This window comes from Galeopterus variegatus, unplaced genomic scaffold (genome assembly GCF_000696425.1).
Source record: "Galeopterus variegatus unplaced genomic scaffold, G_variegatus-3.0.2 Scaffold997, whole genome shotgun sequence".
Classification (NCBI taxonomy): domain Eukaryota; kingdom Metazoa; phylum Chordata; class Mammalia; order Dermoptera; family Cynocephalidae; genus Galeopterus; species Galeopterus variegatus.
Window position 1 is genome coordinate 156,174 of NW_007727108.1, and position 27,476 is coordinate 183,649.

At 34.7% G+C, this 27,476-nt stretch overlaps 1 protein-coding gene across 2 annotated transcripts in view; it reads right to left on the reverse strand.

The window, feature by feature from the left end:
* The window catches only part of CASC4 (cancer susceptibility candidate 4), a 105,504-nt gene that overhangs the window by 20,635 nt on the left and 57,393 nt on the right, over positions 1-27,476 (reverse strand). For both annotated transcript variants that reach the window (XM_008574101.1, XM_008574100.1), the window contains exons 7-8: positions 16,857-16,955; positions 15,653-15,823 (exon numbers count right to left, since the gene is read on the reverse strand). In XM_008574101.1, coding sequence (XP_008572323.1) covers positions 15,653-15,823; positions 16,857-16,955 — 270 coding nt within the window. The remainder of the gene's footprint in view (positions 1-15,652; positions 15,824-16,856; positions 16,956-27,476) is intronic.

Genomic DNA, 27,476 nt, shown 5'->3' on the forward strand with positions numbered 1-27,476 from the left:
ACACAATGGAATACTACTCAGCTGTAAAAACGAATGAAATACTGCCATTTGCAACAACATGGATGGACCTTGAGAGAATTATATTAAGTGAAACAAGTCAGGCACAGAAAGAGAAATACCACATGTTCTCACTTATTGGTGGGTGGGAACTAAAAATAAATAAATAAATTCACGCACACACAGACACAAAAAAACTGGGGAGGGGAAGAAGACATAACAAGTATAGTTCCTTGGAGTTGATACGACAAGCAAACAAAGGATATTGTTGGGTGGGAGGGAGCAGAGGGAGGAGGGAGGGAGGTTTCAGTATTGGGCTACAATAATCAACCACATTGTGTATTGACAAAATAAAATTTTTTAAAAAAATTTACTCAAATATTTAATATGTAAATAATTTGTATTATTTATATTTGTATTAACTTATATAATATAAATTGGAATGATGTATATTCACTGTATAAATTATTTAAATAATGTATAAATAAAAACAAATATTACGCTAAAAAGAAAAATTTTTTTCAAATTCTTTGGCATTGAGTTCATAACATTTAATAAAATATCCTCTAATATTATTTGTAGGTTCTATACTGATATTCTTTTTTTTAATCCCTCATATTAAGAATTTGTACCATCTCTCTCTTTCTTGATCTGTGCTAGAGGCCTTATCAATTTCACTGGTCTTTTCAAAGAACCAATTTTTTGTTTGGTTGATTTCATTATCGATTTCATACAGTGACCCTGAATTTAGTAATATAGCTAAACTCTCATTACTTTTAACAGTCTCTTTTTGGGTGAGAGTGAGATTTTTTTATTATCTATTCAACTTCTTTACTGGTTATTGGTTTATCTGTTTTCAAATCTTCTTGAGAAGACTTTGGTAACTAATAATTGCCTTGGCATGAATATGTCCACCTACAAAATTCATGTTAAGACTTAATCCCCATTGCAGTGGTATTAAAAGGTGGGGCATGTAGAGGAGGTAATTAGGCCATGGGGTTTCTGCTTTCATGAATGGGATTAGGGCCCTTAGAAAAGGGCTTAAGGGAGTGGGCTCACTCTCTTCTGCTCTTCTGCCATATGAGGATATAAAGATGGAACAACAAGGCACCATCTTGGAATCGGAAAGCCGCCCTCACCAATCCTATTGGCGCCTTGATCTTGGACTTCCCAGCCTCCAGAACCATAAGAAATAAATTTCTATTGTTTATAAAAATTGTTTTATAAAAAAGACTATAAATTTCTATTGTCAGGGCTGGCGGGTTAGCTCAGTTGGTTAGAGCACAGCCTTATAACACCAAAGTCACAGGTTCGGATCCCTGTACTGGCCAGCATCCAAAAATAAAAAATCTATTGTCTGTGATATTTTGTTATAGCCGCATAAAAAGACTAAGACAATAGTTTTCCAGAAAGTTATCCGTTTGATCTCAGTGTTCAAATTTAATGTTGAAGCTTTTCATATATTTTCTTGTGACTTTCTCTTTTTTTTTCCCTCCCAGCAGCTGGCTGGTAAAGGGGTCCAAACCCTTGACCTTGGTGTTACAAGGCTGTGCTCTGCTCTAATAACTGAGTTCAACGACCAGCCTCATGTAATTTTTAAATCACTACTGCATCAGTAGTTAAAACCCTCCTTGTTGCTCTGAATATTTTTATTTTTTCTACTTCATTCATATTACTATAGTTTTATCATTTTTCTCCCATCTAATCAGTTTCATTTCATTTATGACTGCTGTTGTCTTTACTTTTTCTTCCCTTCTACTTTCCTTAGGTTTCCTTTGATATTCTTGTTCTCCCTCTTTCTCTGAAGCCAGATTACCTGGGTTCAAACCCTTATTCAGCTATTTACTAGCTAAGTAATCTTGGAAGTGTTATGCACCTTCTTTGTGTATGCTTCCAGTCTATAAAATAGGAATAAGGATAGTATCCAAAGATCAGTTTGTTATGAGTTTGTACATATAAAATGCTTTAGAACAACTAGAAAATAGTAACCACTCAAATGTTAGCTATGATTAGTACCATCATTAGTAGTAGTACAAATACTACCATAACTACTATTTTTACTACTACTATTTTTTAACTGAATTCAATTCATTTAATTTTTAGGGTTTTTTTTTTTTTTTTTTTCTTAATGCTTCTGAGGCCAAAAGTTTAGTTTTAAGTACTAATTCAGATGTATCACTCATGTTTTCCTGTGTGTAGTATTCGTACTAATGTTTAGTTCTGTAAATTTGGAAATGTGCATTATAAATCTCCATAAGTTATTTAGGATTGATTTTTGTTTGTTTGTTTCTAAATACAGGGGGCTTAAAAATACTATTCATAATATAAATTCCTTGAAATGTATTGAGATTCCCTGTGCCCTAGTATCTAGACAATTTTCTGTAATTGCTCCATGTGTACTTGAAAAATGTTTATTTTCTCTTTAAGTGTAGGTAAAAATTTGATCATTTTTGATTCAAAATTTCTGTAGTTCTGTGATTTATAAGTTTTGATAGAAATGTACTAAAATTGTTCACGTTATGTAGTTGTGGATTACTCCTTAAAATTGTGTCAGCTTTTTGTCTTACTATTTCCCAGCTATGTTTTTAGATGATGATTTCCTCTTTTTAGATCATTCTTTTTTATATTAATCTTTCCTTTTTCCTTAACATCTATTTTGTCAATTGTTAATTCTTTACGTCAGCTTTCTTTCAATTAGTTTTCACCACAGGATATCTTTAATTTGTGGTAAAATACACGTTACATAAAATTTACTATTTTAACCATTTTTAAGTATACATTAAAGTGGCATTAACTACATTCACATTATTGTGTAACCATCACTACCATCCATGTCCAGAACTTTTTCTATCTTCCCAAAACAAAACTCTGTATCCATTAAACAATAACTCCCCCTCCACAACCTGGACACTGGCAACCACCATTCTACTTTCTGTCTCTGTGAATTTGACTACTCTAGGTACTTCATGTAAGTGGAATCCTACAGTATCTGTCCTCTATGACTGGCTTATTTCACTTAGCATAATGTCTTCAAGGTTCATCCATCTTGTAGGATTTATCAGGATTTCCTTCCTTCTTAAGGCTGAATAGTATTCCACTATACGTTTATACCACATTTTGTTTCATTTGTATTCATTTGTCAATCAACATTTGGGTTCTTCCACCTTTTGGGTATTGTGAATACTGCTGCTATGAACATGGGTATACAAATACCAGTTCAAGTCCCTTCTTTGATTCTTTTTGGTATATACCCAGAAGTGAGGAATATCTTTTATAATCCTTTTATTTTTACATTATCTGTGTGTGTGTGTGTTTAATATTTAGTTATAAACCCTTCATAGCTAGATTTTTTCCTCCATGCTCCTGGATTTTTTTTTTTTTTTTTTTTGGTATCCTTTTATCCTCTTTTAACAAATAACTTTAGTCTGTTTATATTTATTGTGATTATTGCAGTACAAAGGTACTTCAAAAAGTTCATGGGGGCTAAGTTGGTTAGAGCATGTTGTTATAACACTGAGGTCCAGGGTTTGGATCCCCTTACCAGCCAGATGCCAAAAACAGGAACCAAAAAAAAAGTTCATAGAAGGATTCATATTATCTTTAATTCTATTTTTCCACAAACTTTTTTGAAGTACTCTCATATTTAAACTTATTTGTTTGCTTTTAATGTTTATAGACCCTTCTTTAGATTTTCTTCTTCTTTTCTTTCAATATTACCTCCTTTTCCTCCTCTACCCACTGTTGGGTGGAAGCTGTATACCATATACCTATTCTTTTAGTGATTACCCTTAATTTCTAAGCATACATACTTTATAAATTTTTCTAACAAAATCTGAAAACATTCAGTATTTCTGTCCTCTTTCTGAACAGGACACGGACCTTAGCTCACTTTACCCTTGAACACCATCTCTTTTATTGCAATTTTTTGTTTGTTTTTACTGCTAATAGCTAATTAAATTTATTAACAGTTTTTTTTTAAAGAAGACCGGTAAGGGGATCTTAACCCTTGACTTGGTGTTGTCAGCACCAGGCTCACCCAGTAAGCTAACCGGCCATCCCTATATGGGATCCGAACCTGTGGCCTTGGTGTTATCAGCACCACACTCTCCAGAGTGAGCCACGGGCCGGCCCTTTATTAATAGTTTTGATCAATTTGAGTTCCCAATTTTTGTAGCTGTTATTATTCCTCTTCAATTCTCTTTTCACTAAAAAATAAACTGTACTCTTCTTTCATTGAAAGTCTATGATTGGTAAACTCAGTCTTATGTAACTGAATATGACTTCATTTTGTCTTCATTTTGCTGGTATAACATTCTACGTTGGCAGTTATTTTCTACTTACCGCACTAAAAATATTACTCTACTATCTTTTGGCATTTGATTTGCTGATAAAAAATCTACTGTCAATATAATTGTCATTCCTTGGAAATAATCTGTATTTTCTGGTATCCTTTAAGTTTTTTTCCTTTATTTTTTGATGTTCTAAAGTTTCCTACAATGCCTAAAAGCAAGTATTTTCTTCATTTATCTTATCTGATACTTAGTAAGTACATTCAATCTAAGAACTCATGTCTTTCTTCAATTGAGGAAAATTCTCAGCTCTTCAAATTCTTGAAAATTCTTTTCAAGTATTGATTACCCATCATTTCCTCCAGTCTCCTCTCAAAACTCCTTTTTAGACATACATACATCTTCTCTCTTATCTGTCATATATACATATGACATATATTCATATCTGTATCAGTCTGTCTGTCTGTCTCTTTGCCACTCTGTTGCTACATTCTTGGGTGAATACCTCATTACAAACTTCCAAATTCCTTTTGGTCAACTACGTCCATGGTCTACTAGCTCATACATTGAGTTTTTATTTCAATGATTATATTTTTCATTTCTAAAATATATAATTGTATTTTATGTCTGTTTTTATTTCTGCCTGTTTCTTAACCTCTTTTTTTAGTTATTCCCTCATTTATCTCTTTGAGCACCTTTAAACATACTTAAAGTCTTTAATAGACTGTTACATAAAATCATTTTCATGTTCCAGTTGTTGATGTGTTGGATATCTCTCTTAGCATTAACATTTTTCATGTTTTTGTAGTTTGGGTTTGCTAATTTTCAGTGGGTGGTATTTGTTTATGTTTCTCTCTTTGGTTTCACCCATGTTATCTACTCATTTTTCAAGCTGCTTTCACCTAGTTTTCCAGTCTAGGATGAGATTTTATTTCACATTTCAGAGCTTCTATCGTGCTACTGGTGATAGCACAGATTCAATATAAAACCAATGTTGGTGGTGGTTAGTGCATGATCACAAGGCTGTGTCTGTAAATTCATATCTCCATAAGGCTTCAGGTTTCTAGACTTTGTAGTTGTTGATGTAGTCAGCAATACTTTATTTTCTGCTTTCTCTACCAAGGGGGATGAGACAGTAATTACATCCTACCTATAAGCAGTATGCCTGGTTCCCATTATAAGTGGTGCCATTTTAGTCTTGTTGCTCTCAAGAACCAAATTCCCGGAAACCTTCATTTCAAGACCTGGAGTCCAACAGATCCAATTATTCGGTCCCTTTTTTTTTGTTTTTTTGTTTTTTGGTGGCTGGACAGTACGGGGATCCAAACCCTTGACCTTGGTGTTTCAACACCATACTCTAACTGACTGAGCTAAGTGGCTAGCCCTCATCTTGCATTTTTGTTTTGTTTCTTGACCACAGAAACATTTACCATGTTTTTAAGCTTTTCAGTATATTTTTAGTTTTCTTTTTAAAATTTTATCTATCATTGGTATCTGTTTGAGCAGAGCAGACATGTCAAAGGTGAACTCACTAAGTCATCTGGACCAGAGGTTGAAAAATATTTTAAAATTCCATATATAAAAGAAAATCAGGTATTCTGATACACTAACTTGCCCCTCCAGTCATTGTTCAGGAGAATCATTAACCACTATTAAATAAATAAATCCCTGCTGCTATACAGAAAAATCCATATGAGAAGCAACATGATCAACAATCACTACCTACTATTTGGAGTAACTCCCCTTGAGACTTTCAATATGGGACTGACATTTGAAGTAAAATGTTTTCTCTATTCAAGTCATAAATACATATGGTGTCTTTCCTAACTGGCAAACAGGTGGGCCTCCCATGGATTCTCAGTTTCAACTATTTTGGAGGAAGTATCCCCTGAACTATATTTTGTGACACCATATAGACTACACTCCACATTTTAAATTAAACCAACCCAAACATATCTTCCAAATATGACGAAATATACCAAAAAATATTCTAGCCATTTTTGCATGATGGGCTAATATTAAATTTACAAAAATATGCACATCTTTATAAATATATAAATATGGAATGTTAAATTATAAAACAAAAACACTAAATTTAAAAGTACCACATAGTGTTTTGGAAAGAACAGTAAAAAAAATAAAATAAAAAGTACCACAAAATTTGTAATGATCACTATACAAAGTTTAAGGGTTTTTCCTCCCCATATCTTAGTCAGTGTTTTCAATAAAATTTTCAACATTTTAACTGTACATCATTTTGTACCTACAGGATCAAGTGCTTTTATAATTCATACCTGTTTAAACTTCTACTGTCATTTGCACATGTTGATCTTTCCATATAACTTTGGTCTCTAGATGAAGTAAAATCAGATGTAGATATGGACTAAGATTATACTTGTTCTGGCTCCATAATGGAGAAATAGTCAAGTAGGATAGAAAAAGAGATTCCTTCACATAATCAGACTTTTTCTTTCTGTTCCTACTTCATATTTTCCATTCATCAAGGCTTCATTCTGACAACACTGCTCTACCTCTGACATTATCAGTGTAATATCTTTTCTCTCAAGACCACAATCTCTTCATTTACCATTTTTCAATATAACTTCTCATTCTGATGATCCTTACTTGCTAAATTTCACAGTTAATACTTCCTTCTCAAGCTCAGCTTAATCTCATGTACTTCTATACTACCATGGGTTCCAAATAGCTAAGCCCTTACTCTCAATCAGCTCCAAGGTTTCTCTTCTATACTCTCATGCTATAGAAAGGGGTTACAAACTCCAACACATACAGGCATCAGGCATGTAACATAAATGGAAATACTATGTTAGAATGTGTTTATAAGAAACTGGACGGGGCAAGTCTCATTCTAAAGGGAACAGTCATAATCAGTTCCAGTAACTGTGTCAAATATTCTGGTTTAATAGAACCCAGATACTAGGAATTTTATGTGAAATCTCTTGATTTTTAAATATTGGCAACAGTTTTAGATTTTTTAAAAAATCACTGTGTAAGCCAAACAAAACTTATATGTTGGCTGGACATGGCCATGAGCCATAAGTTTTCAATTTCTGCAAAATATTATTTTTGCTATTTAACAAAGTTTTGGAAACACATAGATCTAGCCTAACACAAGATCACATTTTTCAAATTCAACAAAAGCCTGGCCATCCTTAATCTTCCTAATGAACATACAGGCTCATCCCTCATCTGCTATTCCAAATGTTCTTATTTTGAATACAGATGGAGAAATAAAATTAAAAATGAAAACCATAAAGAAATGGATACACTAACTACCCTGACCCAATATACAACATATATGAAGGTACTTTAAAAAGTTTTTAGAAAAATAGAATTAAAAGACAATATGAATCTTTCCATGAACTTTTTTTTTTTTTTTTTTTTTTGGCAGCTGGCCAGTACAGGGATCAAACCCTGAACCTGGTGTTATCAGCACCACACTCTAACCAACTGAGCCAACGAGCCAGCTCCCCCACTTTTTTCTTTCCATGAACTTTACAAAGTACTCTCACATATGTATCAAGACATCAAATTGTACCCCATAAATATGTACAATTACAATGTATCAAAATAATAAAAATTTTTAAAAACATAGAGAAAAATAATGCTCTTAATGCTTCTTCATTAAGAATAAAATCACAATGATATGGCAAAATATTCTTAAAAGACAGTAGAAATAGAAATATAAAAATTCAAGGTACACTACCAAACGACAGAGGAGAAATTGCACATAAATTCAATAAAAGTTGGCTTAAGTGAATATATTAGTAAGAAAAAAAAGTGTGAAGAATTAAGTATCTACCTAAAAACTTAAAAAGGAAATAAAGAGACAACTCAGAAGTAGCAATAAAATATAAGACAGATTGGAAATTAAAAAGTGGCAAAATTAGTAGTTGGGTTTTTGAAAAATAAAAAATGTAAACAATTGATAAACTACAATTTTAAAAAAAGAAAGACTATAAAAGTTTCAGGACTAAAAATTTTAAAATAAAGAAATTAAGGGGCCGGCCCAGTGGCACACTGCTACAGCGCGCCGCTTGGGAGCGCGGCGGCGCTCCCGCCGAGGGTTCGGATCCCACAAAAAGAAATTAAAAATGGGAAATTTCCCATAATTATTATAAGTAATGATCAAGTAAACAATTTGATTGTATGATTACCTACAGATTAATAAAATTCTCAACTTAAAATTTTATAAGTTTTAAAAATGCTTACTATGTGCACGCTAGGCTGAGAAAACAAAAAAAGAGTAAGAATTCCCGTCCTCGTGGAGTAACCACTTTAACAGAGAAGTCGGATATATAAACAGTTAATTACAGAATAATGTGGCATATATATTAGTGTATATGCCACTAATGAAAGTGTTCAATGAACTGAAGTAGTATGAAATAGTACGGATATGATAAAGGGCTTCATCAAATAGGTAGTAGCACAAGAGGGTTTTAAAGTATGATTAGGAGTAAGCTAGAAATAGAACAAGAAAATACTAAAGAATTTTTCTAAAACTTCAAAGTATAGAGGAAGTGGTGTGATACAACTAAAAAGAGCAGTGAAGTGGAAGATAGGGGACCCAGATAATAGTCCTGGTTGTTTCAATATTTAACTCAAGCAAATTAACCTCTCTGGATCTAACTTGTTTGTAAAATGAGAGGATCAAATTAGAGCAGAGTCTCAAACTTTACTGTACATAAAATAAGGTCTAAGGCAGGACCTGAAATCTTCTTAGCAATCACAAATGATAGGAATCCTCCCGGTCCACTAATGTATCCTTTGAGTAGTAGCAGGGCATTAGATTATCTCTAAACGTTCCTTGAACTTAAAGTTTATTTCAAATAATCCTTCTGTTAAAATATATTGAAAAAAATTTTTAAAAAGATGACCAGTAAGGGGATCTGAACCCTTGACTTGGTGGTGTCAGCACCACATGAGCTAACCGGCCATCCCTATATAGGGATCCGAACCCTTGGCCTTGGTATTATCAGCACCACACTCTCCCAAGCGAGCCACGGGCCGGCCCTTATATTGAATCTTTTTTTTTTCCTTTTTGTCTTTTTTCGTGTCCGGCAACGGATCGCAACCCTCAGTGTTGCGCCCGTACCGGACCAGGATCGGCAACAGGATCGCAACCCTCGGTGCTGCGCCCACACCTCGCTCAGCCAGTGAGCGATACTGAAACTTTTGAGACAAATTATTTTAATAAATAAATTGACAAGAAAAAAATTATAAGGCAAAACTGAATTTAAAAAATAAATTTTCATTATGACTAAATAGTATTTACCCTCTAGAAAGCAAGATTAGGTGAACATAAGAACATTAATAATGTATTATATATAAACAGAAATGACAGTAAAAATCATAGATCCACAGATTCTAAGAGGGCATTTAACAATATTCAACATATTTTCGTATTTAAAACCTTAAAATACTTTGGTCTGAATGATTTTTTTAAAAAAGGAAATATAAATTTAATCCCAAGAGTCAATGTTATGCTAAATGGAAAAGCACTTGCATTTAAAATTTTAAACAGTAGTAGAAATGCTGGTGAGAGTAATTTAAGTCAAATATTATAAAAAATAAATAATTATATACAATCACTTCCACAATTGACAAGACAGTATATCTTTTAAAATTCTTGTAAAAAGAATTTATTGTACACAAGAATGAGTACAAAGTTGCAAGAAATGAGAAATACCAAAAAGTGAATTACAATCTATATAATAGTGATATACAAGTGGAAATACAATGAAAAAAGTATTCCATTTTTAAATAATGAGAAAAAACAGTAAGTACTTGGATATCAATTGAACTTGGGAAATCAGATATTTATTCAAAGAAAAGTGTAAGACTACAGTGAATCAAATAAAGCATGAATGAATGGGGGGCTGGCTGGTTAGCTCAGTTGGTTAGAGTGTGGTTTTATAACACCAAAGTCAAGGGTTTGGATCCACATACTGGCCAGCTACAAAAAATAAATAAATAAATAAAACATAAGTGAATGGAGTCTTAGATGAAAGGACTAAAGACAGTAAACCGTAAAATACCCATTTTAATATGTAAATTTAATTCAATACAAATTAAGGCTTGTGAAAACTAGTTATAGAACTTGATAAACTCAATGTGAAATTCATTTGGAAGAACAAAGGGAAAAGTAGCTCTTTAAACTTTAAGGTAAGTTCAAATTATTATAAAGCAGTAGTTTTCAAACCCATATGCTAGGGATAAAGACAAGAAATTTTCAAACCCATATGCTAGGGATAAAGATAAAAATGAAAATTCTGAAGATAGGTTAAAAACAATGAAATATTTTATTGTATACAGAATAAACTAGAAGTAATATCAAAGAAAAAATAAAAAATAAGAATCCTAGGACAAATGTGTATCAGTATAGAGAAAAACTAATTTGGATCATTGTAAGCTCTGATAGATCAAATAATCAATTAGGGAAGAAAACTGAGTAGTATATTTATGCCCAGATGGAGAATAGATGATTTTCTACAAAAGAAGTGAAAGTTGTCCTAAGAGGCAATATAGATACACCTGAATATATACAAATAAAAGCCTTTTGCATCAAATTTAGCAAATTGCAGGATACAAGATCAACACACAAAAATTAGTCATATTTCTGTGCACTAGCAATAAACAATCTGAAAAGAAAATTAGGAAAACAATTTGTTTTATAACAACATCAAAAGAATAAAATGCTTAGGAATAAATTTAACCAAGTTGGCACAAAACTTGTACACTGAAAACTACAAAACATAGCTGAAAGAAATTAAGGACAACCTAAATAAACAGAAAGACACCCTGTATTCATGGATTGGAAGACTTAATATTAAGATGGTGATACTCCCCAAAGCGATCTACAGATTCAGTGCAATTCCTATTAAACTTCCAATTGCCATTTTAGTAGAAATAAAAAAGCAGATCCTAAAATTCACATAGAATTTTAAGGAATCATGAATAGCTAAAATAATCTTATAAAGACGAACAATGTTAGAGGACTCACACTTGCCAATTTCACAACTTACTTCAAAGTTAATAATGAAAACAGTGTGATACCTGCATAAGGACAGACATATAGACCAAAGGAACAGATAATCCAGAAATAAACCCATACATTTGCAGTCAACTGATTTTTTTTTCCTTTTTGTCTTTTTTCGTGACCGGCAACGGATCGCAACCCTCACTGTCGCGCCCGTACCGGACCGGCAACGGGATCGCAACCCTCGGTGTTGCGCCCGCACCTCGCTCAGCCAGTGAGCGGCCGGTCTGTATGTGGGATCCGAACCCTCGGCAGGAGTGCTGCCGTGCTCCCAAGCGGCGCACTGTAGCAGTGTGCCACCGGGCCGGCCCGAAGTCAACTGATTTTTAACAAGGATGCCAAGATCATTCAATGGGGAAAGAAGAGTCTTTTCAACAAACAGTGCTGGGACAACTGGAATCCACATACAAAAAGGAGAAGTTAGACCTTTATCTCACACCATATACAAAAATTAACTTAAAATGGATCAAAGACATAAATATAAAAGCTAAACCTATAAAACTCTCAGAAGAAAACTAAGGGGGAAATCTTTTATGACTGTAATTTTGGCAATGGCTTCTTAGATATGACACCAAAAGCATGAGCAACAAAAGAAAAAATTGATAACTTTTGTACATCAAAGGACACTATCAAGAGCATGAAAAGACAAACCATAAAATGAACTAGAATATTTGCAAATTATATATCTGATGAGGGACTCATACTCAAAATAAAGAACTCTTACAACTCAACAACAAAGACAAATAACCCAATTAAAAGATGGCCAAAGGACTTGAATGGACGTTTCTCCAAAGAGGATATACAAATGGCCAACAAGTACATGAAAAGATGGTCAATGTCATCAGTCATTAGGGAAATGCAAATTAAAACCACAAGAAATACCACTTTACCTCCACTAGGATGGCAATGTTTAAAAGAAAGGACAGAAGGGAGGGAGGAAGGGAAAGAGAGGAAGAGAGAAAGAAAGGAAAATAAGTATTAGTGAGGATGTGAAGAAACTAGAACTCTTGTTCATTGGTGGTGGGAATACCAAATGGTGCAGATGTTGTGGAAAATAGTTTGGCAGCTCCTCAAAAAGCTAACCATAGAATTATCATATGACTTAGCAATTCCACATCTAAATACATACCCAAAAGAACTGAAAACAGGTGTTCAACAAAAACTCATAAATCAATTTTCATACCAGCACTATTCACAATAGCGAAAAAAGTGGAAGCAACCCAAATGTCCATCATTGGAGGAATGGATAAATAAAATGTATCCATACAAGTGAATATTATCCAGCCATAAAAAGAAATAAAGTACTGATACATGCTGCCCCATGGCTAAACCTTAAAAGCATAATGCTAAGTAAAAGCAGTCAGACACAAATAGCCATATATTGTATCACTTCCTATACATGAAATTCCAGAAAAGGTGAATCCAGAGAGACAGAAAGCAGATTAGTAGTGTTCAGGGGCTGCAGGTAGGAAAGAACAGGGAGTGGTTGCTTAATAGGTACAGGATTTTCTTTCATGGTGATGAAAATATTCTGAAACTATAGTGGTGGTGATGGTTGCACAATATTGTGAATGCCCTAAGTACCACTGAATTGTACACTTTGGTGAATTTTATGTGTATTTTATCACAACAAAAAATTATTTCTAATTAAAAAAACCTTTTGCATGATAAAACATTAAGTCTCACATCAAGAAAAGCAATAGAAGAGGAAAACTATGATAAAAGTAATTTATAAAAGGTTAGTATCTGAATAATTTATAAAGATTTCATATAAATATATAGGACCAACTACAAAGTTTTCAGGCTAAGTGGTTAAAACTGATGCACAGATTATATACCAAGAAATAATTACAGTAAAACTCCTCACAAAGAAATAGGCCACCAGAAAGTAAATGCTTATTAAAACATCTTTAAGGAACCATTATACTGTAAACACCTTATAAAAGAGATAAAAATCAATGTGGCCAAACCACAGGGAAACAGATAAACTTAATGTCTCCAGTGACACTGTAAAGGTGTTCTAGAGAACAACCTGACAATATGAAATAGGAGCTATAAAGCTAGTCAAGAGCTTTGACCCAGGAATTTCATTCCAAAGACTATACTTTTTGTTTTTTTTCCTTTTTTTTGTCTTTCTTCGTGTCCGGCAACGGATCGCAACCCTCAGTGTCGCACCCGTACCGGACCGGGACCGGCAACGGGATCGCAACCCTCGGTGTTGCTCCCACACCTCGCTCAGCCAGTGAGCGGGAACCGGTCTGTATGTGGGATCCGAACCCTCGGCGGGAGCACCACTGCACTCCCAAGCGGCGCACTGTAGCAGTGCGTCACCGGGTTTTGGATTCCAAAAATCACAGCTACTTGTGGAAGACTTTAACTGAAAGCAGATCTTCCTCTTGAGATCTTAGTTTGTTTTGAAGATTAATATTAATAAATCTGACATTGCTCAATAAAAATCAAAAACAAGGGGAAGATTTATTTATTTATTTATTTATTTATTTATTTATTTATTTTTTTGTCTTTTTCCGTGTCCGGCAACGGATCGCAACCCTCAGTGTTGCCCCCGTACCGGACCGGGGACCGGCAACGGGATTGCAACCCTCGGCGTTGCTCCCGCGCCTCACTCAGCCAGTGAGCGGGAACCGGTCTGTATGTGGGATCCGAACCCTCAGGCGGGAGCGCCGCCGCGCTTCCCAAGCGGCGCACTATCCAGTGCGCCACCGGGCTGGCCCGAAATAGGAAATTATTTGGAAAAAAAAAAAGATAGCAATAGTCGTGACAACTAAAATGAGAAAATATGAAATAACCTAAATAATAAGAGAATAGGCCTAAGTAAACTATTATCATTGCCTAAGCACAATGAAATATATGTATATATGTGCATGTGTATATGTATATATACACAAGGTATATTTAAAATGACAAGTATATAACTATTTGATAGACAGAAAGGTATGTAAGAAATAATGTCAATTAAAGTAAATCACAAAATCGTACATGCATTGATTCCAACTCAATATATACACATTAATGATACACGGAAAATAATTTGGGGTGTTTAAAATGCAATAGGCGCTTTTCAAAATAAGTTGTAGAGGGTAATAATTTCCCAGCAATTATTTCCTATCACAATCCTTTCCTAAAGATTCGTTAAAAAATATATATATACAGGTAAGTCAACAATAAAATAAATTTTATAGGATGCATGTAAGTTTAGAAGAAAATCTGAAATGATTGAATTAACATATTTTATTTGTTATGCTCTTATTATAAACTTCTTGTTGAGATAAAAATTTTCAGGCCAATGTTACAACAGGACTTTAAGGAAATTTTTTTCACTATATGTAAAATATTAGCCACATTCTTATAAATAAAAATGTTTTTCATATAATACTTTAACATACACAGATATGCTTTAAAATATCAAGGAAGGAAAGTCAATTAACTGTATGTAAACTATATATTCATATATATGTAGAAATGTGAATAACTGTTATAAGACCAACAAAAATACCTCAAATAAATTTACAAAAATAACACCATCCAGGTATCAGTGTACAAGCAACCTGTGTACAAATAACTGCCTAAACACTGCTCTTAACAGTTGCTGCCATAGAAGCCATCAGAAAAACCATAGACAAACTGGAGCTTAAAGACATTCTATTTAGAGTTGAAGGCAGGAAGAAGCCATGAAAAGCAGAAGCATAGGTTAGGGGAACTGATCTAAAGGATACTCTCCTGCTCCTTTCCTAACACCTAAGGAGGCAAACTGCAATTGGAGGGAATGGAGGAGGAAGCAATATTGAGTATTCTTCTATCACAGTCTCCCCAGGGTGTATGTTTCTCTCAAAATGCTCCATTTTTCAAAACTATTTATCCTGTCTCCCTCCTAATCAAACTTTTCATTCATTAGCCTAACAAAATATATATTTTCTCATTTCTCCAAAGAAGTTTATATTCATGAGAATAGCATTTTTTTAAAAAAATAAACTCACCTGAATTTTATTATTTAACAGGGAGAAGATGAGAAGCTTTTTAAACTGTTCTTTAAAATAGTCTCATCCATTTAAAACTGCTTTCCCCGTACTGGCCAGATGCCAAAAAACAAAAACAAAAACAAAAACAAAAAAACCCCTGCTTTTCTTTTAAATTTTAACACTATCACACTTTCTCTTTACATCAATAGAACTTTACTACACATTCATTAGTTAGAGATTATAATAATGAAGACATTAATTCAGGCTTGTAAATAAACATTATATTTAAAGAAATCTTTTTAGCATAATATTCATCAACTGATTCTTACTTTGCTTCAATTTATGGAAATCACCAACTCTATCCTTGGTAGCATGCTTTAGTATATCTGTTTGAATTCTGGGTTCACTCTCCAAGTTTGGGCCTGGAATTAAATGCTGAAGAGGATCAGATGGGTTCTGTTTTGAAGTACCAGGGTTTCCATTGTGGTTTATGTGTGAATCTGTGACATAAAAACATCAAATTAAAAGACTAATTCTTTCACAGAAGAATTTCACAAGATCTGCTTTAGACACACTGTTGTCTGACACTGGTCAGTCACATGGACTTTTTTTTAAAGCTTTATTCTAATTTCTTTAATCAAATCTTGTAATCAATGTGATTTTAGCTGTGTGAAGTTTCCTAATCATTCCCAGATGTGCATCTCCACTACTGATTATAAACCTGTGCACCAAAGGCATATACAGTAGAAACCCAAAGATTAACATAGCAACAAAACCTGTATCATTTCCTCCCTCCAAATTCCATAGTGCTGTCAGAAATCTCCAAAACCCAGAACGGCTTTTGAAATTTCTAATCTCTTAAACATGTTCATCTATACAATGATTCCCAACTGTTGACGCTTGATTCTTTTTTAGAAGTATTTCCTGGACGTAACCTCACTTCCCCTCACCCTCTTTTTCTCCTCATCATGTCTTGATTTAGATCCTTATTACAAACAATTTGGATTCAGAAACCCACCATGTCACTCTTACTCTTACATCTTTCCTTTCCATCACCCCCTTTAAGCAGCTCCTTTCAATCATATTGATTCTCATTTTAGGAGAACATTTCTGTAAAATCGAATTAAGTGTTCAGTAGAAAATAAATATATTTATAAGTATGAAGTAAAGAGCTTAATATAGGTGTGTATAGTAAATAACAGAAGGCCTCTGTGAGATAAATCTGAACACATTTTGAAGAAGATAAATCTACACAGCCTGGCAGAGATGAAAGGGAATGTAGTCTACAGTAGCAAAACAAATAATTCTTCTGTTCTTAAGAAAGAGACCATAACAATCCATTAAACAAAGTGCAGTTTTAGATGATTATTTCTCCCTGAGCTTTTTTACCAGTCATTTAAAAATATATAACATTAACTCAAAGAATGAATGCTACTTCACTATCCTGCTAAATGACATGTTTTATTTACTCTACAGCAATACATGGCCAGTAAATTGCTTTTCAAATGGAATTTTAAGAATAAAATTTCATACCTGGAACCATATTTGGGGAGAGAGGTCGTCCAGTTGAAAGATGGGAGATTGCTTGATGACTTTCATGATTAGAAATTGACATAGGGGGCTTCTTTAAAGCTACAAGAAAAAAATACATCCATTATTATTTCTATTGATATTATGATTTCTAAAAACTAACCACCATGACTCTATTTACATTGCACTAATCCTATGATGCTTACTCTAACTTTGTAATCCTTATAGTTGATATATTAACTAATTCATTTATGATTACTAATTGATACACTGTACCTTTCATTCTTAAGCTGCCCAGGGATACAGTGGAGTCAGTGGTAGTGAGTGAAAAATCATTTCTTTCCCTGTTGCCTCCATTTCTTAAGAGTCTCAACTATAAGTATGTACAATCCACCCTAAACAATTATAAATATGGATGCTGTGGATTGATTGAACTGTGTCCCATAAAGTTCATATATTAGAAACTTAATTCCTACTGTAACTGTTGAGATTGGGAAGTCCTATTACGGTTATTGAAAGGTAGGGCCATGAAGAGGTGATTGGATTGTAGGACCATGACACAGTAAATGGTGGTCAGAGGCATGGTTCAGAGGGCTTTAAAAGGAGAGTACATGAAGAATCTCTCTCTCTCTCTGCTCCACAATTTTCTGCCACTGCTCTTTCTGCTCTCTCCCTCTCTGCTGCCACCATTCTCTGCAGTGGTGTCACAGGCATTGTGAGACCACTGCATTGCTGTAAAGCCACCACCAAGAACACCCTCTCCAGATGAGTTCCCTGGACTTTGGACTTCCCAGCCTCTGAAACTGTAAGCAATAAATTGTTTTCTTACAAATTACCCAGTTCCAGGCATTTTCTTATAAGCTACAGAAACAGACTAATTCAATGGACAAAATATATAAGGAAACTGTTTGCAAGCACTGGACAACCATCAGCACAAGACTATATCCTGGAAAGAAGGGATATACACGAATGTGCAGTCTTGGTGAGCCGAAGAGGCAGAGATCATCAGTTTGGGCTGCTGAAGCAGATAGAATTTGTAGGACAGAATATTACCCAGGAAGAAGCTCTGTGGTGTGAAACGGAGGGTTCACAGAAATCTGCATGGGGATTTCCCCATGGATCTTTGGCCAAGGCCCAGGCTGTGCATGTAAAGGGTGAGACTCCATGGGGCCTAACAGACAGCACCTGCTGCAGGGCTGAGAGCTGAACAGAAATAACAGAGGTCACGCAGCACTGGAGACAATGGAACTCTGCCCAACCAGCCATAGTAAAAAATCTTCACTAAGCATCTTGGGTATCAAATGAGATGTTATAAGCCTATACTTTAAGAGTAGGGACCACATTCTTGAGTTTAAGGGCCATACCCTAAGACTAAGAACAAAATTTTTTGTTTTTCTTTTCTTTTTTGGCAGCTGGCCAGTATGGGATAAGAACAAAATTAAAACTAACAAAGCATAAAACCAAAGTGTAAACAAACCTGACAGAATCAAGAGAATCCTCCAGTAATTTAACTGTCTGCCAGAACAAAATTCAGCATCCTTTAAAAGAAGACAACAAAATCTAACCTCCTTTATGTATCATTCATATAGCATACAATAAAATTACTAGACATACAAAGAAGTAGTGAATATGACCAATAATCAAGAAAAAAAGCAATCAACAGGAACTCAGACAAGAGCCACTTGTTCAAATTAGCACACAAGGACTTAAAAAATAAACTGTTCTATATGTGCATATATGTCCAAGGATTTAAAAGAAAAGATGGAAACAACTAGTAGAGAAATGAAAACTAAAAAAAAGAATGAAATGGAAATTCTAGAACTGAAAATACAATATCTAAAATAAAGAATACACTACATGGGCTTAATAGCAAACTAAACATTGCAATAAAAGTCAATGAACTTGAAGACAGATCAAAGATATTAAACAAACTGGGAGAGACAAAGTATTAAAAAAAACTAAACAGAACTTCATTGACCTGTGGGATAATATTAAACAGTCTAAATGCATGTAACTTGAGTCCTGGAAGGAGGAGAAAAAATAATAGGATAGTTAAAGAAAAAATACAGACTAATAGAAGAGAACACAAAAAAAGGCATCATCTTATCAGAAACAATGGAGGCCAGAAGACAATGGAACTGTGTCTTTAATGTGCTGGAAGAAAAAAATCCATCAATCCAGACTTCTATATTCAGCAAAAATATCCTTCACAAATGAGGATGAAATAGATATTTTCAAATAAATAAAAGTTGAAAAAAATTGTTGCTAGAAAATCTGTACTACAGAAATGCTAAAGGAAATTCTTCAGACTGAAGGATATTGATAATATAGAAATTTGAATCCACAGAAAGGATTCAAATTTGTTTCACATAATTTGTTTCTCCCACAGGAGGGATCTGAAAACTTTTTATCAAAGGAGCAGATAGTGAATATTTTAGGCTTGTGGGCCATACTCAACTCTGCTGTTCTAGCACAAAAGCAGCAATAGGCAATATATAAAAAAATGAGCATGGCTATAGTTCAATAATGTTTTATGTATTAAAACAGACAACCAAGCTGTAAGTTGTCAGCCCCTGTTTTATAAGATGTCTAAGAAGAAATTTTATGTATATCAAGACTAACTTAATTTGTTAAAAATTTTAACTGTATTTTTATAAATTTAGACATTTTATTCTCTCTCTCTTTTTTTTTTTTTTGTCCTTTTTGAGACCGGCCACACCGCGCTCAGCCAGTGAGCGCTGTGAGCACACCAGTCATCCCTATATAGGATCTGAACCCGTGGCGGGAGCGCTGCTGCGCTCCCAGCGCCGCACTCTCCTGAGTGTCCCTATATAGGATCTGAACCCGTGGCGGGAGCGCTGCTGCGCTCCCAGCGCCGCACTCTCCTGAGTGTCCCTATATAGGATCTGAACCCGTGGCGGGAGCGCTGCTGCGCTCCCAGCGCCGCACTCTCCTGAGTGCGCCACGGGCTCAGCCCTAGACATTTTATTCTCTAAGAGTGGTGACTTAAAAAGAATCTCTATCAAAAAAAAAATCTACACTGCTTTTTTAAAACAGAATCTTACAATTTTTCTCTTAAATATCAATGTTAATTACCTTTCTTTAAATTTTTTTAGACTTAATTTTTTTAGAGCAATTTTAAGTTCACAAAAAAATTGAGAGGAAGGTAGAGAGATATCCCATATATCTCCTGCCCCAAACATGGACAGCCTTCCCCATTACCAACATCCCACACCAGAGTGGTATATTTGTTATAGTCGATGAACCTATGCTGATACATCATAATCACATAAAGTACATAGCACTGACACATCATAATGACCCAATGCCCACAGTTTACATTAGGGTTCATTCTTGGTGGTGTACATTCTATGGGTTTCGGTAAATGTATAAGGACACATATCCACCATCATAGTGTCATAAAAAGTATTTTCACTGCCGTAAAATTCCTCTGTGCTCCATCTGTTCATCCCTCCCTTCTCACATCCTACCCCCTGGCAACCACTAATCTTTTTACTGTCTTTTAGTGTCCCCATAGTTTTGCCTTTTCTAGAATGTCTGTAGTTGGAATTATACAGTATGTAGCCTTTTCAGATTGCCTTTTTTCACTTCGTAATATGCATTTAAGGTTCCTCCAAATCTTTTTATATCTTGATATCTCATTTCCTTTTAGTGCTAAATAATATCCCATTGTCTGGATGTATCACAGTTTATCTAGTCACCTACTGAAGGGCATCTTGGTTGCTTCCAAGTTTTGGCAATTATGCATAAAGCTGCTCTAAACATTCATGTGCAGGTTATTCATGTGTAGGCGTAAGTTTTCAACTCATTTGGGTAAATACCAGGGAGCACGATTGGTGGATCATAAAGTAAGAATATGTTTAGTTTTGTAAGAAACTGCCAAACAATCTTCCTAAGTGGCAGTACCATTTTCCATTCTCATCAGCAGTGAATGAGGGTTCCTGTTGCTCCACATCCTCATCAGCATTTGGTACTTTCAGTGTTCTGGATTTTGGCCATTTTAATAGCTGTATAGTGGCCTCTGTCGTTTTAATTTGCATTTCCCTGATGATACATGATGTGGGGTATCTTTTCATATGTTTATTTGCCATCTGTATTACTTCTTTGGTGAGGTGTCTGTTCAGGTCTTTGGCCCATTTTTTAATCAGATTGTTTGTTTTCTTATTGTGAGTTTTAAGAATTTTGTATATTTTGGGTAGTAGTCCTTTATCAGATACATCTTTTGCAGATATTTTCTTCTAGTCTGTAACTTGTTTTCTCATTCTCTTGACATTGTCACTTGCAGAAGTTTTTAAATCTTAATGAAGCCCAGCTTATAAATTATATCCTTCATGGATCATGACTGCTGTTTTATCTGAAAAGTCATTGCCATACCCAATGTCATCTAGATTTTCTCCTGTTATGTTCCAGTTTTACACTTCTGCATTTCACATTTAGGTCTGTGGTCCATTTTGAATTCATTTTTGTCAAGGATGGAAGGTCTGTATCTAGATTCCATTTTTTGCATGTGGATGTCTAGTTGTTCTACTACCATTTGTTGAAAAGACTACCTTCGCTCCATTGTATTGCCTTTGCTCCTCTATCAAAGTTCAGCTGACTGTATTTATGTGGGTCCATCTCTGGGCTCTCTGTTCTGTTCCATTGGTCTATTTGTTTATTCTTTCACCAATATCACACTGTCTTGATAATTGTAGGTTTATATTAAGTCTTGAGGTTGAGTGGTGTCAGTCCTCCAAGTTTGTTTTACTGCTTCAATATTGTGTTGGCTATTCTGGGTCTTTTGCCTCTCCATTTAAACTTCAGAATCACTTTGTCAATATGCACAAGATAAATTGCTGGGATTTTCATTGAGATTGCACTGAATCTATAAATCACATTGGAAAGAACTGATCTTGACAATATTGAGTCTTCCTATCCATGAACCTGGAATACCTCTCAATTTATTCAGTTCTTCTTTGATTTCTTTCATCAGACTTTTGTAGTTTTCCTCATATAAATCTTGCACATGTTTTGCTAAATTTATACCAAAGTACTTCAATTTGGGGGGTGCTAATGTAGGTTGTATTGTGTTTTTTTTTTTTTTCCTTTTTGTCTTTTTTTGTGACCGGTAACAGGATCGCAACCCTCGGTGTCGCACCTGCATCGCGCTCAACCAATGAGCGGACCGGTCTATGTATGGGATCCGAACCCTTGGCGGGAGCGCCGCTGTGCTCCCAAGCGCCGCACTCTACCGAGTGCGCCACCGGGCCGGCCCCTGTATTGTGTTTTTAATTTCAAACTCCACTTGTTCATTGCTGGTATATAGGAAAGTGATTGACTTCTGTATCCATATATCCTGAAGCCTTTCTAGTAATTGCTTATTAGTTCCAGGAGTTTTTTTGTTGATTCTTTTGGATTTTCTACATAGAAGATGATGTCACCTACAAACAAAGATAGTTATATTCTTCCTTCCCAATCTTTATACCTTTTACTTCCTTTCCTTGTCATTACATTAGCTAAGACTTCCAATATATTGTTGAAAAGGACTGCTGAGAAGGCACAGCTTTGTCTTGTTTGTGATCTTAGTGGAAAAGCTTCTAGTTTCTCACCATTAAGTATTATATTAGCTGTAGGAAGGAAGAACCCCTCTCTCCCTAGTTAACTAAGAGTTTTAGCGTGAATGAGTGTTGGATTTTGTCAAATGCTCTTTCTGCATCTATTGATATAATCATGCAATTTTTCATTTTTAGCCTGTTGATGTGATGGATTACATTCATTGATTTTTGAATGTGGAACCAATTAGCCTTGCATATCTGGTATAAACCTCACTTGGTTGTGGTAATTCTTTTTATACATTGTTAGATTAAATTTGCTAATATTTTGCTGAGGATTCTTGTGTCTGTGTTCATGAACACTGATCTGTATTTTTCTTGTAATGTCTTTGTCTGGTTTTGGAATTAAGGTAACGGTGGCATCATAGAATGATTTGGGAAGTATGCCCTCCTTCTTCTATCTTCTGAAAAAGATTATAAAGAATTGGTATAGACCTCCTGACTTGAAACACTAGTAAGATATTAGCTGTTATGGCAGTGAGGGTGTCTCCTCTCCACAACATCTTGCTAGTGCAACCTGAACTGCTGACTCCTTCTAACTAGACTCTCAGAACCCTCCTATCCCTCAGCTCATCTCAGTGCTTCAGAAAAGGACACTTAAAAAAGAATCTGAACCTGAAGGTGGGAAGTTTTCTCAAATTGTGGTAGTCATGCTAAATTCTGGAGAGCAGAAGAAAAAGGGCAGGAGACAGAAGTGAAGAAAGGAAAAGAAAAGGGAGCTACAAGGATACAGGGTACAAGGCAGTTAGCTGCATCTTTCCTTGGCCTGTAACACAAAAATTTTGTGCTGTCTTCTTTGCTACTAAATGAGCTATTGTATATAAAGTGATTATCTATTTCAGCAAAGATGCTATTTGAAGTTGAAGCTATCCCATAAACTGTAGATAAATTGGATTCCTATTAAAAAGAATTTAGATTTTGTGAAATTTACAAAATCCTCCCCGGAAAGAAGCCACCTGGAGCGGTCGCCCGCCACTCGGCGCTCAGCCACCGCAGCTACAACCCTCAGCGCCGGGCCAGGCTGCGCAGCCCTGCCACCAGGACTCGGGGTCTGGCAACAGCGGTATCTGCCGGGGAGGGGGCTGTCGTCTCCCCGGCCCCAGGCGCCGGTGGAACCGCGAGCCGAAGAGAGACTGAGCAGGCTGCGGCGCGAACAGGAGCCAGGAGGGCCAGGGGTGGCGAGAGGTGGCCGGGGTGGCTCTGTACGCGGAGGCTGCCGCGTGAGCTCAACACGGGAGCGCAACGCGGGAGCTGAGACTCTCTGGAGGGAGCAGTGCGAACGAACGCTCCGCCATCTTCCCGGGAGTCAATTTTGGACTTGCCTGACACTAGTGTCCAACTGAGTAATCACTGAGGTAGCCATACCAAATTGGCAACCCCAACAAAATCTTAGTCAGGCAATAGTGTCAAACCTGTGGACTGTGAAACCCCCTGCCACAATGAATAAACATCAAAGAAAAGACACCAGAAACGCAAAAAATCAAGAAAGCACACCACCCAAAGATAATAAATCTCAAGCTCTAGATCCTATAGAACAAGATGCCCTTGAAATGACTGACAAGGAATTTGGAGTGACAATTCTAAAGAAACTGAATGAGATACAAGAAAACTCAGCTAGACTTCATGATGAAATGAGGAAAAGTATACGGGACCTGATAGAGGAAATGTACAAGGAAATCAATGCCCTGAAAAAAAATGCAGCAGAACTTGCCTAATTGAAGAAGCTATTCAGCGAAATAAAACACAATGGAGAGTTTAACCACCAGGCTTGTCGAAGTTGAAGAGAGAACCTCTTAACTTGAAGATGGGCTGTTAAAATAACACAAGCAAACAAAAAAAAAAAAAAAAAAAAAAAAAAAAAAAAAAAAGAATCAAATGCATTGAAGAAAATCTGAGAGAGATATCAGACAACTTAAAGCGCTCAAATATCCGAGTCATGGGTATCCCAGAAGGGGAGGAAAAAGGAGATTGCATTGAAAACATATTCAACAAAATACTGGTGGAAAACTTCCCAGGTTAAGGAAAAATCACAGATCTTCCTATCCAGGAAGCTCAATGATCTCCAAATGTATTCAACCCAAAAAGGTCTTCTCCAAGACATGTTATAGTCAAATTGGCAAGACTCAAAGACAAAGAGAGAATCTTGAGAGCTGCAAGAGAGAAGCGTCAAATCACCTATAAGGGAGCCNGAATCAGGCTAACACCAGACTTTTCATCACAAACCCTAAAAGACAGAAAGGAATGGGATGATATATTCAAAATACTGGAAGACAGAGATTGTCAGCCAAGAATACTCTACCCTGCAAGGCTATCCTTCCGAAATGAAGGGCAAATAGTATATTTCTCAGACAAACAAAAACTGCGGGAGTTCACCACCACACGGGCACCCTTACAAGAAATTCTCAAAGGAGTACTGGGTTTGGTTCCTGAAAAATAACCACCACTGCCCAAGAAAAATCTAAACCCACTAGTATAATAAATCTAAAAACCCAAGAAAAATCTAAACCCACTAGTATAATAAAAATGGCATACATGAAGAGAAAACAAACAGACGAAAAGGCTATCTACATCCTAAAGAACCAACAAACACAGAAAACAAACAGTAAATCAGAAAGCAAGGAACAAAAGACATTTAAGACCAGCTTTATTTTTTTTTGCTCAGTGTTGCTTTGACTATGCGTGGGCTTTTGTTATTCCATACAAATGTCTGTATAGTTCTTTCCATTTCTGAGAAAAATGTCATTGGAAGTCTTAAATGTCTTTTGTTCCTTGCTTTCTGATTTACTGTTTGTTTTCTGTGTTTGTTGGTTCTTTAGGATGTAGATAGCCTTTTCGTCTGTTTGTTTTCTCTTCATGTATGCCATTTTTATTATACTAGTGGGTTCGTAATAACTTCGTATAGCATACATTATACGAAGTTATACGAATAATAAATCTAAAAACCCAAGAAAAATCTAAACCCACTAGTATAATAAATCTAAAAACCCAAGAAAAATCTAAACCCACTAGTATAATAAATCTAAAAACCCAAGAAAAATCTAAACCCACTAGTATAATAAATCTAAAAACCCAAGAAAAATCTAAACCCACTAGTATAATAAATCTAAAAACCCAAGAAAAATCTAAACCCACTAGTATAATAAATCTAAAAACCCAAGAAAAATCTAAACCCACTAGTATAATAAATCTAAAAACCCAAGAAAAATCTAAACCCACTAGTATAATAAATCTAAAAACCCAAGAAAAATCTAAACCCACTAGTATAATAAATCTAAAAACCCAAGAAAAATCTAAACCCACTAGTATAATAAATCTAAAAACCCAAGAAAAATCTAAACCCACTAGTATAATAAATCTAAAAACCCAAGAAAAATCTAAACCCACTAGTATAATAAATCTAAAAACCCAAGAAAAATCTAAACCCACTAGTATAATAAATCTAAAAACCCAAGAAAAATCTAAACCCACTAGTATAATAAATCTAAAAACCCAAGAAAAATCTAAACCCACTAGTATAATAAATCTAAAAACCCAAGAAAAATCTAAACCCACTAGTATAATAAATCTAAAAACCCAAGAAAAATCTAAACCCACTAGTATAATAAATCTAAAAACCCAAGAAAAATCTAAACCCACTAGTATAATAAATCTAAAAACCCAAGAAAAATCTAAACCCACTAGTATAATAAATCTAAAAACCCAAGAAAAATCTAAACCCACTAGTATAATAAATCTAAAAACCCAAGAAAAATCTAAACCCACTAGTATAATAAATCTAAAAACCCAAGAAAAATCTAAACCCACTAGTATAATAAATCTAAAAACCCAAGAAAAATCTAAACCCACTAGTATAATAAATCTAAAAACCCAAGAAAAATCTAAACCCACTAGTATAATAAATCTAAAAACCCAAGAAAAATCTAAACCCACTAGTATAATAAATCTAAAAACCCAAGAAAAATCTAAACCCACTAGTATAATAAATCTAAAAACCCAAGAAAAATCTAAACCCACTAGTATAATAAATCTAAAAACCCAAGAAAAATCTAAACCCACTAGTATAATAAATCTAAAAACCCAAGAAAAATCTAAACCCACTAGTATAATAAATCTAAAAACCCAAGAAAAATCTAAACCCACTAGTATAATAAATCTAAAAACCCAAGAAAAATCTAAACCCACTAGTATAATAAATCTAAAAACCCAAGAAAAATCTAAACCCACTAGTATAATAAATCTAAAAACCCAAGAAAAATCTAAACCCACTAGTATAATAAATCTAAAAACCCAAGAAAAATCTAAACCCACTAGTATAATAAATCTAAAAACCCAAGAAAAATCTAAACCCACTAGTATAATAAATCTAAAAACCCAAGAAAAATCTAAACCCACTAGTATAATAAATCTAAAAACCCAAGAAAAATCTAAACCCACTAGTATAATAAATCTAAAAACCCAAGAAAAATCTAAACCCACTAGTATAATAAATCTAAAAACCCAAGAAAAATCTAAACCCACTAGTATAATAAATCTAAAAACCCAAGAAAAATCTAAACCCACTAGTATAATAAATCTAAAAACCCAAGAAAAATCTAAACCCACTAGTATAATAAATCTAAAAACCCAAGAAAAATCTAAACCCACTAGTATAATAAATCTAAAAACCCAAGAAAAATCTAAACCCACTAGTATAATAAATCTAAAAACCCAAGAAAAATCTAAACCCACTAGTATAATAAATCTAAAAACCCAAGAAAAATCTAAACCCACTAGTATAATAAAAATGGCATACATGAACAGAAAACAAACAGTAAATCAGAAAGCAAGGAACAAAAGACATTTAAGAATTCCAATGACATTTTTCTCAGAAATGGAAAGAACTATACAGACATTTGTATGGAATAACAAAAGCCCACGCATAGTCAAAGCAACACTGAGCAAAAAAAAATAAAGCTGGAGGCATAACACTACCTGACTTTAAACTATACTACAAAGCTATAATAACCAAAAC